This window comes from Belonocnema kinseyi, chromosome 9 (assembly GCF_010883055.1).
Source record: "Belonocnema kinseyi isolate 2016_QV_RU_SX_M_011 chromosome 9, B_treatae_v1, whole genome shotgun sequence".
Taxonomy (NCBI): Eukaryota; Metazoa; Arthropoda; class Insecta; order Hymenoptera; family Cynipidae; genus Belonocnema; species Belonocnema kinseyi.
Window position 1 is genome coordinate 51685161 of NC_046665.1, and position 17297 is coordinate 51702457.

At 34.1% G+C, this 17297-nt stretch overlaps 1 protein-coding gene across 1 annotated transcript in view; it reads right to left on the reverse strand.

The window, feature by feature from the left end:
* Positions 1 to 2363: 2363 nt before the first annotated feature.
* Positions 2364 to 17297, reverse strand: part of LOC117179348 — a 47458-nt gene continuing 32524 nt past the window's right edge. The window contains exons 2-6 of the mRNA XM_033371032.1: positions 10289 to 10365; positions 7113 to 7458; positions 6887 to 7034; positions 6425 to 6785; positions 2364 to 6322 (exon numbers count right to left, since the gene is read on the reverse strand). Of these exons, the coding sequence (XP_033226923.1) occupies positions 4313 to 6322; positions 6425 to 6785; positions 6887 to 7034; positions 7113 to 7458; positions 10289 to 10312 (2889 nt within the window). The 5' untranslated portion in view covers positions 10313 to 10365 and the 3' untranslated portion in view covers positions 2364 to 4312. The remainder of the gene's footprint in view (positions 6323 to 6424; positions 6786 to 6886; positions 7035 to 7112; positions 7459 to 10288; positions 10366 to 17297) is intronic.

Genomic DNA, 17297 nt, shown 5'->3' on the forward strand with positions numbered 1-17297 from the left:
CTCCAAAACGGTTCAATTTTGAATCTAAAAATATGTACAATTGATTTAAAACGAAAAAAAAAAACAACGAATTTTCAACAAAACAGATGAATTTTTAAGCCAAAAAGAGAAATGTTCTCCGAAATGGTTTAATTTTTAATCTGAAAATAAGAAAAATTGTTTTTAAACGAAAAAAACCAACAAATTTGCAATAAAACAGATGAGTTTTTAAGCTAAAAGGGGACATTTCTCCAAAATTCTGAAAAAGGGATTTCATTTTTCAACTACTTGTTTAGTTTCTTTACCAAGCAAATAGGTGTTCTCCCAAAAAATACGGATTTACAAAATCCACAAAATTTTAACCAAATTGTCGAATTTTTAAAAAAAGAAGATTAAACTTTAACTACAAAGGAGTTGCATTTTCAATCAAAGAGCTAAATTTGTAAGCCAAAAAGACGAATTTTCCACAAAGCAGTTACATTTCCAACAAAATAATTAACTTTTTAAAAAAGTAGTTAAATTTTGGACAAAGTGCGACCAAAAGTTGAATTCGCGACTAAACAGATGAATCTGGAAAAAAGAAATCTTTTTAAACAAAGAAGTTCAACTTTGAACCAAATAGTTGAATTTTCAACCAAAGAAAAGAATTTAATTTTTAATAAAAAATAGTCGAATTTAGTTAAAAGGATGCATTTTCGACAAAAATTGTATTAGCACACATTTGAACATAAGAAAATCTTAATTTTAAAATAGAAACAGTTGACTCAAACAAAAAAGAAATGTAAAAAAAAACAATTGACTCTTTAATTATATAGATTAGTTTTTAACAACACAAGGAGATGAATTTTCAAAACGAAAAATATAATTTTTTAACCGAAAGACGAATCTTCTACAAAGCAGTTAAATTTTTGACCAATATTGTAATTAATAAATTTTCAGTTTAAAAAAATTGATTTTCAACGAAAGAAAACAAATTTACAAAAAAATACATGATTTTTCAATAAAATTGTTGAATTTTCAACTAAAAATTATAAATTGTCTACCAATATTGAAATGTTAAAATTGTTTTTAAATTAATTTTAAAACAAGAAATATGAATTTTCAACGAAATATTATAATTGTTAACCGCTAAGGTGAATCTTCAATCAGGAGTTGAATTTTCGTCCAACAAGATTAATTTTTTACTAAAATGATGAATTTTTAGTGCAGAAAAAATTAATTTTTATTTAAGTTACGAAATTTCCATTGAAAAACAATCAATTTTCGACCAGTGATACAATAGCATGGTTCTAATTAAAAAATTATTTTTTAATAAAAAAATTATTTTTCAGCAAATTGGAAGAATTTTGAAGGAAAGAGATGGATCTTTAACTAATTAAATGAATGGTTAAATCATAAATTTTCTACCAATATTGGAATGCTCAAATTTTCAGCTGAAAGATTTAACTTTTAACCAGAAATTAAAAATTTTCTACAAAATAGTTCAATTTTTAATCAAATCGATAGATTTTCAACTAAAAATCCAAACGGAAAAAATGAATTATCAACAAATTAGTTAAATTTTTAACGAAAGAGATTGATCCATAATTAATAAAATGAAATATTAAAAATGTAGTTCAGCTTTGAACCAAGTAAATAAATGTTCAATCTAGAAGACTAATTCTCTACTAAAAGGGTTAATGGGTTAATGTTATACTTAATGGATTAACTTTCAGTTAAAAAAATTAATTTTAGATAAAAAAATACGAAATCTCAACAGAATAGTTGAGTATTCTACCAATAAAGTGAATGTTGAACAATTTAGTTCAACTTTGAACCAAGTGGTTGAATTTTCACAGAAAATGAATTCCACAATGAAAAATGTAATAGTTTAATTTTCAACTTTCAACTAAAAACGATCAATTTTGTAAATAAATATATAATAGATAAATTAAATTTGAAAATAAATTTTGAAAAAAAAAGAAACAACAAACATTTAATAAAATAATTAAATCTTTAACCAAAAAGTAACATTTTTAACAAAAAATTATGAATTCTGAACCAAAAACATAATAGTAGACTTTCCAACCAAAAAGAATTAATTTCCAACGAAAAATAGTTGGATTTTCTAGTTGTTTTCAATTAATTGAATTCACATTTAGGCAGAAAAAAACGAGAAAAAGGGGAAACAGCTCAAGTTTCTTAAAAACAAATCTGCACAAAACCTATACCCCCCCCCCCCCCCCCCCCCCACTCACAATATGACGTAGTTTTAAAACATCCCCTAATTATATTAATTTTTATACTATTAATTAGAAGTTCTACTCTTGATGAATGTGAAATTTCAAACTGTCTGTTTATTATTATTTTGATTACGTTTTGATGTTGGTAATCAAAAATGGCAGTTAGTAGTAAAAGCATCGTTACGTTTATTCCGCAAAGAGGCACTACAGTGGATTCTTATTTCTACGGACGGCGTCGATTACTTACCGTTTAGTTACAGAAAGACAAGTCGAAATTGATTTATTATCTTATCTTAGTTTCAGTTTGCTTTCACGCTCTGTGTCAGTATGTACAGAATAGCACCTTACCAGTGCCCGATTCTCTTTCCATTCTTTTCCACTCTCTCGTTGATAAATCAACAAAAATATCTACACTTACGCCCACATGGATCGAGTTTTCTTAGGTCCTTTCAATTACAAGAAAAAAAATTAAATCGAAAGCGAAGAAATCGAATTCAACCTAACTAAGTTCTAAAGTTTCAAGGTGCAAACGGAATTCCTCGTGATGAGCACAATCAATTTTACAAGAAGTGGGCTGGGCAAGAGACATGCTTCTTAGCAATTATTGCTGATAACGAAATTCGCCATGTCTAGCAGAACGATGCCGTGACAATCGACTACCAACTTGCTTATCAGTAGGCCACACGAATAGCCAATACTTGGCAAATTATTCTTCGTGGGAAAGAACCAACATTTTTCGTTATGCCAATTGCGATAGAAATGAACAAAATAGAAAAATCGTTAGAAAAGTCAACTACAGGAAGCACTATTACATTTTCTGATTTCTCATTCTAGATTACAATCGATTTGTTAATTTTTATGCGAATTTTGATACTTATTACGCCCGTTGAGCAGATGCACGAAAATCACTTGATCGCGCTTTATTTATAATATATTCACTTTATAGTATTTTATGTTTCATATACATACTATGTATAATTATTCATATAAAAATATTCACGTTTTCTTACAATCTATCGTGAAGCGTAGACCCAGCACCTTTTTTGTCACCTACGAATCTATTATCACTAGCGCTTACGGAGAGATTGAAACTTGAAACTCAATTATGAAAACCGTCAAAAAGGACGATTTTCAAAATGTTGGCACGCTCTCTCCAGTTAGAAAGCCATTTATTCTTGTTACGCTATTAAAGTACCTTACATTAGAAAGCCGAGTTAAGTTCTATTGAGAATAGTACTTAATGTATTCGAATAAATTTTTATCGGTCTCTAATACTCTCTTTAACTCAACTGAAAAATTCAAGTAATAAAACGAACTCTTTTCTTTTTGGTTAGTATTAAATAATCTTTCAGGTAAGTTGTGAATTCCTTATGGTAAAGCTTTCGTTTGAAAGTATCTTAGAAATCGATAAAAACTCACACAAATCGACTATTCATTTTTCTCGGTTGAAACCAAACTCGGCGATCGATATTAAGTCACTGAATTTTACAGTCCCACTCGAGAGTATGGAAATTTTATTATTATTAAGTAAAACATAGTTCGAGTGTAAAGTGGAAAGTCCAGACGTTTAAGACTTAAAATTGATATTCTGCTTTCTATTTAGAAGTTTCAATCATCTGAGATTTCTGCTCGAAGGAATCCATTTCTTCAAAAGTTGGTTATCGACAGTTTCGAGTACTAGAAACTCAGTTGACTTCGACTGCAACAATGCCATTCACACTTTTTAACCACAGGCGAAATAAAAGTGTATAAAAAACTAAAAAAACGAGTTTAAATAGTTTGAGAAGTGAGTCTCTCCAGCCGTCGCTAAGTTTGATACTAAAAAGAGACATATCGAAGCATTGGAAATTCGAGGACGCGAGGAAATAAAAAAGATTCAGACTTTTCGATTCGCAAGATTAAGTTACATTCTCAGGCATTGAAGACAATTTGTAGAGCTTACGGGGAATGAAATTCAAACGCCTGGTGCAGTCCTCTGTGGGCAGTGTTGTGAACTTGTTAAAGTTTCAGATAGTCGCATCGGCAACTCTATAAATGCGGGTGGAACTCCCTTCATTCTGAACCGAGTCTTTTTCTCGAATTAGGACCTATCCTTTCCAAGTTTCAGATAATCAGATCTGCATTTCCGGTTCTGAGTCGTCATGGAACCAGTTTGATCCTCTTTGATCTTCAACTCTGATGCTTTCCCTCTCGCTATATCTGGCAGACCTAGCAAAAGTGCTCGCAACTCCACCAGCGGGCCCTTGTCGAGTTGCTCCTTGGAACGAAGCAACAAGCTCGACACGCTCACCGCGTCTAATTGGTCTAGGTGTAGTTTCAGTGGAGCTGCTGGGGTCATCCTCCATACCCCAGTTGGGTAGGCCTCTTGATGGCATTCCCCATTGTTCCGTAAACTCTGACCCAGACCTTGCCAGGCTAGGTTGACTAAGTGACCTAACTAGGGAATCACCCTCGTAGGAGCTCAAACTCGTAAGGTCGTCCCTGTCCATCCTGGCGAAATCCCTTACTGTCATCTCCGACATTGATCTGAGATCTGCTTCACTACCACCTCTTGTTGTGGAGCTAAGCCTTCTTATTCTTCCACCAACGCCTGAACCAGGGTGAACACCAGCCTGTTTCAATTGCTCCGGCTCGAAGGTTCGTATCGAACCACCGTCACTCTCATATTCGTAGAGCGTTGGCAGCGAGGATCTCCTGGACCTGGTGTCCCACTCTGCTGCCTTTCCTCGTTTATACCTCTGTCCACTCTTTCCATGAGATGATATGGATCCATTGCCTGAGTTGGGTGGACTCAAAATACGGATAATGACATCCCACTTTGTTGCTGGGAAGAGATTAATGTACCTTGCATCCTTGCGGATCAGCTCGTAGTCTTCCTTGACTACAGCCTCTGTCAATAAAGTTCTCAGTGTACTCTCGGTCGTGATGACCTCACGCCATTTCCTCCGCTCATCCTCTGTGAACTCAGCTGTGTACTGAGGCTCCAAGACTCTCGAAAGAGTAAAAAAGTTGTTGCCTTGAGGTTCAGTGGAGGATTCATGATCGAGGTGATGTGTTGGTCTGCTCGGAATTTCCGCTCGAGTTGTGTAGGTTGGTTCAATGTTGGTGTCCGGGTCATCGTAACGTGAGGTAGTCGGCTCGTTGGTGATGGTCAAGTTGGAGGCAGAACTTACATCGGAGAAGTTCTCCCATTCAGGAGGTGGAGGTGGAAGTTCTTCAGTAGGATAATTTCGGATGGTGACGTCCCATTTGGGATCTGGAAGTGGTTGAGGTCTTACATGGTATTCAGTTACTTGTCGACGATGTCGTTCCACGTCTTCTATAGTCTTCTTTTCAGTGACAGTCCTGAGGAAGACGTCATCAACCTCATGAGTTGTAATTTCTGGTCGTCTAGGAGACATTATTGGTTCTACTAAAGGTTCTACTTCTTCTCTGATAAGTTGTCTGTATTCTTGGGCTGTGCGTGTGAGGGTAGATGGTACAACAGGTGGCGGTGGAGGTGGGGTAGGTGCAAGAATACTAGCGACTCTATATTTCGCATGGGAAGCGTCAGTAACCTCTGTCAATGAACGGGTATCTGTCATCTCCGTATTCAAAGATGCTAAAGATCTTGGTCTGTGGATCGTGGCCAATGGAGGTGAGTGTGAGATTACGGACTCTAGCGTCGTTTCTCTCTCAGCTTGCTTCCTCAGGATTCTCGAATAGACTGGTGGGGTCTGTTGTCTTGAAACAGAACTTGGTGGTCCGTGCAGTTCCGGGACGTAAGAGAAAGTTGTCATTGCAGGTGGACGATCCATCGATCTCGACATCTCTTCTCGTTCAAGAATAGTTGTAAGGTTTCTTTCGAGTGCAATGCTGGCGTCAGACTCTGATGGTAAAGGACTTGGTGGAGGAGGTGGCGCCCTCTTGACTCTCATTTGCACATCGAACTTGGGTTCAATCGGGAGAGATCGTGGATGCATTCTAGAGGCACTGGTAATTGCAGAAGTCTCTATTTCATTGATCGTTTCGGAGTAGAGGGAGCTTGAGGCTCGTACATCTACTTGGTGTTGTTGGTGGTGAATAAAGGCTTTTTCGTAGGATCCTGCTGACGATACTGGCAAAGATCTTGCTTCATCAATCTGTAAAAATAAAATAGTTATTAGGGGTGATTTAGTGAATGTGAATGCTTTAGTCGATTTGGTTACAGCAATCTATATCCTATAAGTAATTTTTCTACGTACCTCTGAGTGACTCTCACTAGGATAATCGCTAGGTAAAGTATCCGAGTGATCCGTGACCAAGTTGACTTCGCTTCCGGAAATTGAAGCAGTAGCGTGAGCAAGGGCATGAGCCCTTGGAATCTTCAGATCTCCGAACATCGAGATGTTTCCTAACGATGAACCGGAGAGCTTCGTAATCTCAGATCCTGTGTAGCTCGTTGTCTGACGGTGCACGATTCCAATCGGTCGACGCTTGAGACACATGTATGAGCATCCCATTCCAAGAAGCGTCAATGCAAGGAACAGCAGGGTACAGATGATCAACAAGATATGTACTCCTGATAATGTTGGTCCACTTGTGCTTGGCAATAGTGGAGGAGCTCTGCAATGAAAATATTTTTTAAATGAAGGTGTAAATGTCGGTAGAAATCAATTTAAGATACATAAATTACGAGAAGTAATAAATCTATTATTTCAACTTACACATGAGGCTGCACCAGAGCAGTTTTCGGTGGTGGGTATCTACAAACTATAGTAATAACCTCGTCTCCGTCCATCTCAAGGCCTGGATGAAATCGGACGACGATGTTGTTCGTAAAAACTCGGAGTCCATTTGGTTTGGTACCACATCCTAGAAAAGTTAAATAATAGAAGAATTCGATATTGAATAATGGTTTAATTATTAGATATATGTTACTGATTCATTTACCTTTTAATGGTAGTTCTAAAAAAGTGTAATTGAGGCCACGTCCTTTAACCATGCAAGCACTGTTCCGGTCGAAATCTGCATAGACAACTCCATAGAATGGTTCCTTGAATGTTAAATTAATGTTCATACTGCCTTCGGAACAGTCCAGGATGGCATTGGTGCGGTTTAAGGCGATGTCCGACCTGATGTCGTCCAGCCGTGTGACCTTGCCACCAAGGACGGCGTCTGGTGTGAGCCCCGAGTTCGGATCGTATTCGATACTATTTCCTTGGGTATCATAGTTGCTTTGGGTCCAAACTCCGTGAACAGCGACCCAGAGTAGGAGCACGGCTACGGATTGTATCATCTGTGAAATAATTAGCATTCCTTGTATTTAAAGCTCATAACAATTAAAAATATTTTTAAATCTATTTTTTCTGAGATCGATTTATCTAACCACACATTTTTTGCCCTGATAGGAAGATGCATCCATTATAACGTGACAATGCGATATTCCCATAAAAAAGTTAACTCCCCGACTGAGGGCAAGTGATGTGGTTCTATAAAGCTAAAAAATGCAAACTGCCTATAAAATCTCTTCATTACTATTCCGGTGCATTAAGTGCGCCATCAGCTTTGAACTACGGTAATTAAATCGTGTAACTAACCGCAACTGTTAAACTCATGCACGCAAAATGTAAAAATTAGAAATCATATGGGAATTGGCATAATCAAACCCGTCTTAAAATATTGTTCTTAAATTTTAAACCTTACAAAAATTTAATTTTCAGACAGACATATCTTGCACGGAATAATTCTATACTTTTAAGATTTGATCTTCTATTGTATATGGCATTTATCATTGGGGTTTTTATTTCTGCTTTTCATTGTTCTAAAGGCCTCTAGTAATTCTGCCCGTCTAATATTGTTCTTAGCGCTAATTTTTTTTACCAAATATTCATCTCACAAAGAGGTTGCATCTCGCATACAATGTTCGAAAGTGTTCGAAAGAGAAAGCGTAAAGTAAATTATAACCTGCGGTTAAGCGAAGAGGGAAAAGAGGCTAACCTTGGTTCGAATAAAAAGTAAGATGCCAAAACACACCGCAAATTACATAATGCAATTTTACATCCCATAAGTGCACTTGTATCCATTTTTTCTGCAGGTGAAGTGTTTTATTGACTGCAATCTTCGTAATAAAGATTTTTAAGCAGGGAAAAAAATCAACCTTTTAGATTATCGTACAAATTTTGAATACTTAAAATTTCAAGATTGTACAGATTTTTAATTCCATATATTAGTGAAACGATGCAAGATTTTGTAGTCATGCTGTAGTACATTTTCCATTTCAGTTCTCAACTTCTCGCTAAGGTGTAAATAACTCTCGATCTTTCTTGGAGAAAAAAGTGCACCTAACCAATATAGTACTTGAATGTACGGATAGCGACACTTCAATGCCATCAAGGTGTACGGGCTAGAATTCCAACTCGTGCTCGACTTTCACTCTTATTCGCTGGAACCGATCGCCGGTTGCACGTGCTAACGCAAATACAGTGCAAGGACGTCGAATCGCTGTTTTCAAAGGAATATGGCCTCTAGCTCTAGGAATCGGGTATTAAATAGGGTTAAGATTGATCGTGTACGCGTTCAAGTCCACAGACTCTATATGCCGCTTTAGAAAGGAAACAATTGTGGTGGACTATATATTCGAATTGTGAACCTCAGAAAATATGGCTAAATGTCACGTTTGACACAGCGCATGACTTCGCGACCTTCTCTCACATCAAGTTCCTCTTACTTAACAAATATCTTTTTTGAACCATTAACAGAGTGATTAACGGCTCGAAAAGTAATAACTTAAGCGGTGTACATAAAAGGAGATATAGTCGCTATAAATATTCAGGGGGGTAATTTAAGATGCAATCCCACAGGTGTTTTCAAGACTTGCAAGAGACTTGTATTTTAATTTTGTTTCTTTTGACGTATTATCATTTCTTAATTTTTTTCTATTTAGGATCTGAAAGCCAAAAGGGTTTATTATTTTGATTTTTCTTCTGTTTCTCGCGTGCCGCCCTTTGATCTTCGCGATAATCGGTAACAACTCGATTTGAGTTGCGTTGCGTGTGAGAGTGAATCACTAAAGCCGTCATTGACCAACAGGCTCCAGGTATTACCGAAGAGTGCCCAAGAAGGCAAGCCATTTTCCACCTCTAGCTTGAGTTGTGGTCCAAGAAGAGAACGCCATACTTCGGTGCACCTGGAACCGTTACTAAGAAACATCATGGCTACCGAAATGGCCCGGATTTTACATAATAATATTAAGCTTGCTATCATCACCATAATATTCTTTTACTGCTATATGAACTTTTACCGCTTCTTGTTTACACAATTTTTTCACCTGAAGAATTATTTCGGAAAAAATAGTCCTCGTTAAAAAATGCATCTTCTGACAACATGGGTACGAAACCTTTATACCTAACCTTAATACTTTCGGAAAACTGTGTTTCTTTAGGAGAAAATAATTTTCTGAATGGAACTAGACAGTTTCGCTCGATAAAGTAAAAATAATTTTGAGAATTCTTTGCAGCGTGGAACAATTTTTTCGGACTGCAATAATAGAAACTAGTGCTGCAATCAAAGTGAGGGCTGTGTCACGGTCTGAAGTATGTTGTTTCGGAACATCACCTCCTCTTGATTACACTCATTCAGCGTGCCAATTATACCACACCGCTACTACTAACCGGTCGGCTGACCAAAACCATTCTTACCTACTTCATCATTACGCGTCTAACGGATGCATGTTGAATCTGGATTACATATTATGCAATTTTGCTCGCTATAAAAATAGCAGACAATACACAACTCAGGAATCTGACATTGTTTCTTTTTCTTTCTTGACTACAGACCTCGCACTCCGCTACTGTTTTCTACGTTTTGCATTTTTTCGCAGGAGGAAACTATTTGTACAGAAAAATGCGGTAACTACATTTTGAAAATTGTTAAATATATTGGTAACAAATAAAGATCGGAGACCCAAATACCAAATACAGTTACCGCTTTCGTGTTTGCACGGTAGTACTCTAGGGTGCTCAAGAAAAAAATTAGAGTACGAATATCGTTTAGGATAATGACTCAGATTTAGTGTAATTGCTAGGAATATAATAAATAAGATAAAAATGTAATAGTTGTTACTGTACCTTCATCGTTTGTCGACTTCCCATGTTCCCTCGACCCTGTTCGGCGGCTTGCTACGTCAGCCGCATGGCGAGATGCTCTGCGAACAGAAAGACCATGACATTAGATTTCGCGCACGTTTTATGCAAATATTTCTACGTATATTTTCCTGGCCTACTGAAGCAGAAACAGCTACGAAGAATAATAATCTAGAATCGCATTTGCGGGGAGAAACATTAATATCTCAATGCCAGTTTTATAACGGATCCTGGATCAATTGTACCGTAGGAATTCCCCGTTCGCGCAGGAAACGTCCAGCCGGACAACTAAAAAACTAAAATAGTTTCTGTTTCGATTCGCGCTCCCAGTAAATAATTATTATCAATTATCAATTTCTCAGGAATCTTTTCGAAATAATGATAAATATTATCTATCTCGGTCTTTGAATTTAAAACTATCTATCCTTGTAATATCCGGATGCTTCAGCACTAAACTCAGGTACTTCGCGATTAAAGTACTTATCTAATTTTACTACGTGAGAAACAACAAAACACCGAAAGATTTAATCAAAAAGTTTCTTTGGAAGATGCCATTAATGACGCTGAACGCTAGAGGTGTTTTTCTTAATATTATATTTCTACTTATTAGGGAACAAAGTCTAGGAAAAGATACGCTCCTCAGCACTCTCGGCCTTCAGGGTTTCCGGTTCTAGGAGCCGATGAGTCTTTGGTTTGTACGAAGACCTCGAATCTCGTTCGTTGCCTCCACTTTAAATGATACACTAGAGTGCTTCCCTTTTTTGGATTGTCTTAAACCATGAATCGGACATTTCTTTCTTTTGCTAAGAAAATGTTTTTTTTTCAGATGCAACAGTTTTTTCTGGATTAAAAAAATTTTGAAGTCGTTTGCCAGAAAGAAGCTTGAGTAGTTTTTTGTTAGAAATGAATTTATTTATTAGATTTGTTAAAAAAAAACTTTTTAATTGCAGGACAAATATTCCTCAAATTCCTTTCCGATAATCAACTTTATCATAAAATCACTACTTTATGGATGCTAATACGAATTTTTGGCACAAAAATCTCTATAATGACCTCTAAATACTTTTTTTAATGTAGAAAAAGTAGAGGATTATTTTATATCTAGAATTAAGAAACTTCCGTGTGAAGTCTTTAGAAAATCTTTTAAAAAAAGGATTTGATAAGAGACCCGATGATATACCTATGTAATTAATTACAGTCGCTTCGGATGTACTAATTATTCCAAGCATGTGCTCCTTACTCACGCTTCGCTCGCTACACGGAATTACAAAAGGGATGAAAAAAACATCAGCTGGATGAGAAAAATATATTTCTTATCCTAAGCTTCATCTGGTTCATACCAGCACGCAGAATGAAATAAGCTAATTTAAAAAAATGGTGACGGCATACGTCTTTCCTGTAAATTATAGAAAAAAAACAGTGTATAAAATTAGCCTAATTTTTTTATCTGCGACATTCTGGGGAAAATTTTTATGAAATAAGATACTTTTTCTAGGCTTTTAATATCTTATATTTTTAATATTAAACCATTTTTAATACGTGTTATAGCTTTTATATGTCCTAATTGTAAAAGTGAAATTAACAAGATTTTATTCACAAATTAATGTGTTAAACATTATAAAACAGTTACTTATTTTTCGCAAAAAGCCAGTACTTTATTATTCTTTATTAAGGGTGGTTTAAAGGCTTAAAACTAAACCATAAACTACCTTTAAATTCTGAAATCATTCTAGGGCTATTCTTATAAGAAATTGTGTGGGTGACTATGAAAGAAGAAAAATATCGTTCTATGATGTAGTTGGAATATGTTAAAGGGTTGTTTTCTATCAATGAAGCACACTTCAAGTATGAAAAAAGCACATTATAAAATTTAAACCATTTTGAGAGGGTAGTTTTTCACTTTTAAGAGTAGTATTCTGAATAAAATTAGGCTAAAAACATCTTTAATAATGCCTACCGCCATTTAGTTGTCATACTTTTTAATTTTACTTGAGTCATTTCTTATGTCTACAAAAAATTTCTCTATACCGTTTAAAAGCCATGGACCACGAGTTAACTTTTTTTTTTAATTATAAAAATTCATATATGTTTTCTCTCCGATTTTAGATAAACCTTTTTAAAATCTTGTGCTAATTTTATATGAAAATAATAAACTGTGAAAACTCGTAAAGCTGAGGACTTGAATGAGTATTTAGATCCGGTGACTAATCGGAATTAACATATTACTTAGAAGGCAGTGAAGACCATGAATCAGTTCTGGAGGTATAATGATCTGGAAGGTATAATTTATAATAATAAAATTTCTGCGAAAGAAGGCTGACGCGATTTCTATATGAACTGAGTCAGTTTGAATATAAGACACTGGATGCTTCTCTCAGATCCGTGCTTTGAATCCACTGCAAGTTTCATTGGCCATTACTCATTCTATCTGCGTATAGCCAAAGATGTACTTACAACCCCATCCGTACATACACGCGGGTTATGACTCTACGTCTTGCTAAATTTTTGAGACATGAAATAGCTTTTGCAAGGAGGACGGCTCTTTATTCTCCGTGTATTTTCTCTACACTGTTCCGAGGCCGAAGCTGTAAAACACTTTTTTCTCTTGTAGTTTTATAAATCATTGGAATTGCGTTTTGCTCGTAAACAGCATCTGGTCTGTAACTTAATTAACATCGGTTATACCTCTTTCATCAAATTAGATTTAAAAATAACCTGTCCACTTCATCGTTTCATTTACAGGTGTCGCAGTTTATTTCCGTTTTTACCTAATTCCTTTTTCGCCCTTAAATCTTTTACATCCCCTAAGGCACCTTGTATCGAGAATTTTAACCCAATTTTCTACTTTTCTGTAACTGAATCTGTAAAGCGCTTTTTTTCTCATGTATTTTTATAAATCATTGGAATTGCATTTTACTTGTAAATAGCGTCGAGTCTGAGACTTATTTATCATTTGTCATGACTCTTTCGTCAAATTTATTCCAAAGTAGCCCCATGCAGGTGAATTAAGTCCGTAACCCCATGCTGTGCATGAATTGAGTTCCGAAATCTAAACCTAATGTATGAATTCAATTCTATTGTGAACTCCCGGGAAACGCGCCCGCTTAGATTAACAATATTTTATGGTTGCTACAAAATCCCTGACTTTCTCTGACTTTTCTCTAACCACTTGCAATTTTTTTAATCATAAAAAGAACCTTACACCTAGGCCGTCTATTTTCCAATCTTGTAGCTTCTTACAATTTTTTCTGCTATATTTTTATCTTTAGAAAGGAGCTTAAGACTTTTGTTTAGTACTTATGAGATACCCATATGATATAAAAAGGTTTTAATAATAAATTAAATCACCATTTAATTCCCTTTCTTCAGAAAAGTCCCTTTTTCCCCTAAAATTGAAACTACTACACCGCTGTGATCCTTGAGATGCCGAATTAAAAAGGACATGATCATTACCATATTACGGGTAAATATCGTCATACAACACATAAAAAATGTAATCTGAATTACAATTAATATAGATTTTCCGAATATAAAGTGTTTCATTAATTGTTTAGGCATCAAAATTAGACAGAATTACATGCAGCGGAAAAAATGTGCAGTTCAAACAGAAAATAACTAAATGATCTAATGAATAAAACAAAAAATATATGTGAATAAAGTATTTATTTTCATATCTTTAAATTGGACATGGCACGTCATGAGTTTCAGATGTCATTTAAATCGAAATTTCAAGTATAAATGTTTGATTAGTAAGAATTATATAATACCTTTATTTTAACGATTTATATAGGCATGGTATTTATTATCATTAATTCGTTTCTAATAATATTTGTAGCTATATCAAGGATAAATATAGCTGGTTTAGCTATACATTATTTTCCGTGCCATAAAATATTTTTGAAAGCATTATCAATTGGTTTCTTTCATGATCGATCGTTCTTCGAATTCTACCTTTCCTTCGCATGAAGAGTGTATAGCTATTTAAATGTATGAATCAATTGAAGTCATGGCCACGCGTTTCGCAAACGAGTGACACTCAAGACATTTCACCTTGCCTATCTTTAAATAATGTGTGATTACTTATCGACAAAGCTTCCCCAGTCTTGCCATTAACTTAGTAAACATAAACTAAGATAAGTGTTTCTATGACTCATGCCTAAGTGTACTAATTTCCCTAATTTTTTTACCTGGCGATTATTCACGGTAAAATAAATTTGTGGCAAAGTAGGTGCATTGACTTTATTTTGAAGTATTAAAAATAAATTTTTCAATATAAAGGTGATTAAAAGTGGATTTTATTTGTTATTAAAAAATTTGTATATTATATGCCGTAAATATTGAACGTTAGTGCCCTTCAAGAGTAGCATGTTTTCTCAAGTTAGTTAAATAATCATTTTTGTGTTTAAAAATGCTCTTTTTAGCTATCTTTGACAAATCACTTGAACACTTGAACACTTCAGCACTTTCTACACAAAAATAGATCCGAAAAGAATTTAGAAAGTGCATCGAATTTTTTTCTAGTTTATTCTTTTCAGTACAGAATCCGGCGTTCTTGAAGGTATTTTTCTAAGTGAACTAAACAGAACAAATTTGAAAAACCAAAAAATGATCAGCCGAAAACCTCACTAGTAAGAATAATTGTGCTGTGCTGAAATTTTTTCATGTACAAGCATAAAGTTTTAAACGTAAAGAAAGTCTTTACCAGTCAAGTGTTATAAAGATATAAATATCATTCTGTTTAAAGAAGAAAGGTGATGTATTCTAATTGAGATCCAATAAATTACAACTTCATTTTACCTCTGACCTACTCCCAAATCAAATTTTTGGAATATCTTGATTGCTAAGAAATGTATATAAATATTTGTTTTGGCTTTATGAATGAAACGAGTTCAGTTGTCAAAAGATGCAGGAAAAGAGGTTAGATTTGGAATTAGTAATGAAAGAAGCACAATGAAAAAGAACTCATTTTCCTTTTAACACCAGCTGATATTATATGAGCATTTTTCGGAAATCATTGAAATTTAGATGTGCATTACAAAATAAAATTTGCTATATCGAACTATTGTTTTTTTATGTCAGTGGATAAAACATGAGCCTTTTCTAATAGTGAGAAAGAAAGTTAGACTCGGCTAAATATGACTTATTATTTTCAACAAATTGAATACACATGAATATCGTTAATTACACTTTTACTTTTGCATCTGACACTGATTCTTGTCAAGATAGTCGAAAACAATTAATGCTCACTTTGTGATTCAAACTCATTATTTTACTGAGTGCCTGACAATCAGAAAGGAACAGCGTGGAAAATTAATGCGTTCCTGTTTTCATCTTCTTTTCGATCTTGTCGTTTTCTACTGGAATCACTTCCTTATATCTATTCCGCTACTATAAGATAACTTGCTGCTATAACTTATTATGCGCTAAGAGCGCATACTCGTTGGAATTCGAAAAACGAGTCTACAGTTACTCAACTTCCTTAGAGATTATGATAAATGTAAACAAAATCTAAAAATAAAAATTGGCACGTGTCGATGAGATAATTTTAAATTAAAAGAAGTAATAAAAATGACGATGCACCTTTTTGTTGCATTAAAAGTGCAATTAAAATAGGTTGCTTCAAGAAATTTGTAATGCATAATTGTTATACCTATTACAATCTGATATCAATTTTTGTTTATTTATAACTGAGCATGGAATGTGGTATAAATTATTCTTAGATAAAATCTTTTTAAAGTTAAAGGTGTGATGTGGAGTATCGTCCTGTTGGTATTGGATCTTTTTTTAAATGCTGTTTTTTGAAATAATTAAGATATTTAATATGCACGAAAATTAAACAAACATTTACACAGAAAAGAGATCTTCCTATTTAAAAAATGATATTGTTTTAAAATTTTCTAAAAATAAAGCTATTAAGGGAAGTAATATTTGAAAAAAAAAATTTTCCACCAAAAGAGGTGGAAAATTTTTAAAAGTGATTAAAGAACCTTCTGTATAGCATTTAAATATGAACAGCTTTGCTGTTTGCACTTTTTTGTATTTCATATGTTTTATGGAAAACAAATGTTAAGTTTAACCCCTGCTAGAATTAAAAGATATCTTAATTAGTTAAAAAAATAAAGCATTTCTAAGGAAAATAGCTACCTCTTTTGTTCAATTTTTTAAAAAAATTTTAGCACGCGGTTTAAAAAGTTTTTTTATACCAAAAACAAACTTTACGCCAAATTCCATACAATTAGTAATTGACTAGTGTTATCACTTGTAAATTTAAATTCTTTAGCTTTTTGTATTAAATTATTAAATTGAAGATTTCTTTAGACATGGAATTTTTGAACTTTTCAGATTTAAATATGATTGCTTATTCAATATCAGATCCCTAAAATTTGTAAATGCTAAATTACGACAGTATTAAAATTATAATTTTTTATTTTAAGCGCTTTTTAAATTTGATTTTCTTTAAAGATTAAATACTGTTTAATTTCGAAACCTTCAATTAAAAATAAATAAATTGTAATAAATTAAATGGGAACTTTAAATTAGGAACTTCAAATTATGCATCACTATATTTAAAATTTGAACACAAATTTCTTGCACATTTCTTCTCGTTTCGTTAAAAGAAACTTTGGTTTAAATAAAGATGAGAATATAATTTCCGTGAAGGGAACAGTGATACACACTGTTAAACATTTCTGTTGGAAACTTCCACTACATGTATTGGAAGTTTATTTCCGAAACGTAAGGTTGTCTACAACACATAATGTTGTAGTTTCCAAATACTAGCATTGGTATGGTACCTCACATGCATTGGGATTTTATAATATAAGTCCAGTAGCCCGCAAAATTTCTGTATCATACTTGCTGCTGGATATCTCGACACCTGTTGAAGAGAAAATTTTTTAAAAAGTGTAAATTATTTCTTAGAACACTTGTTGCTAGCGACATTAAAAAGAAGTTTTCTGTCAGAGCAAAAAATTTTGTTAATATATTGTATACA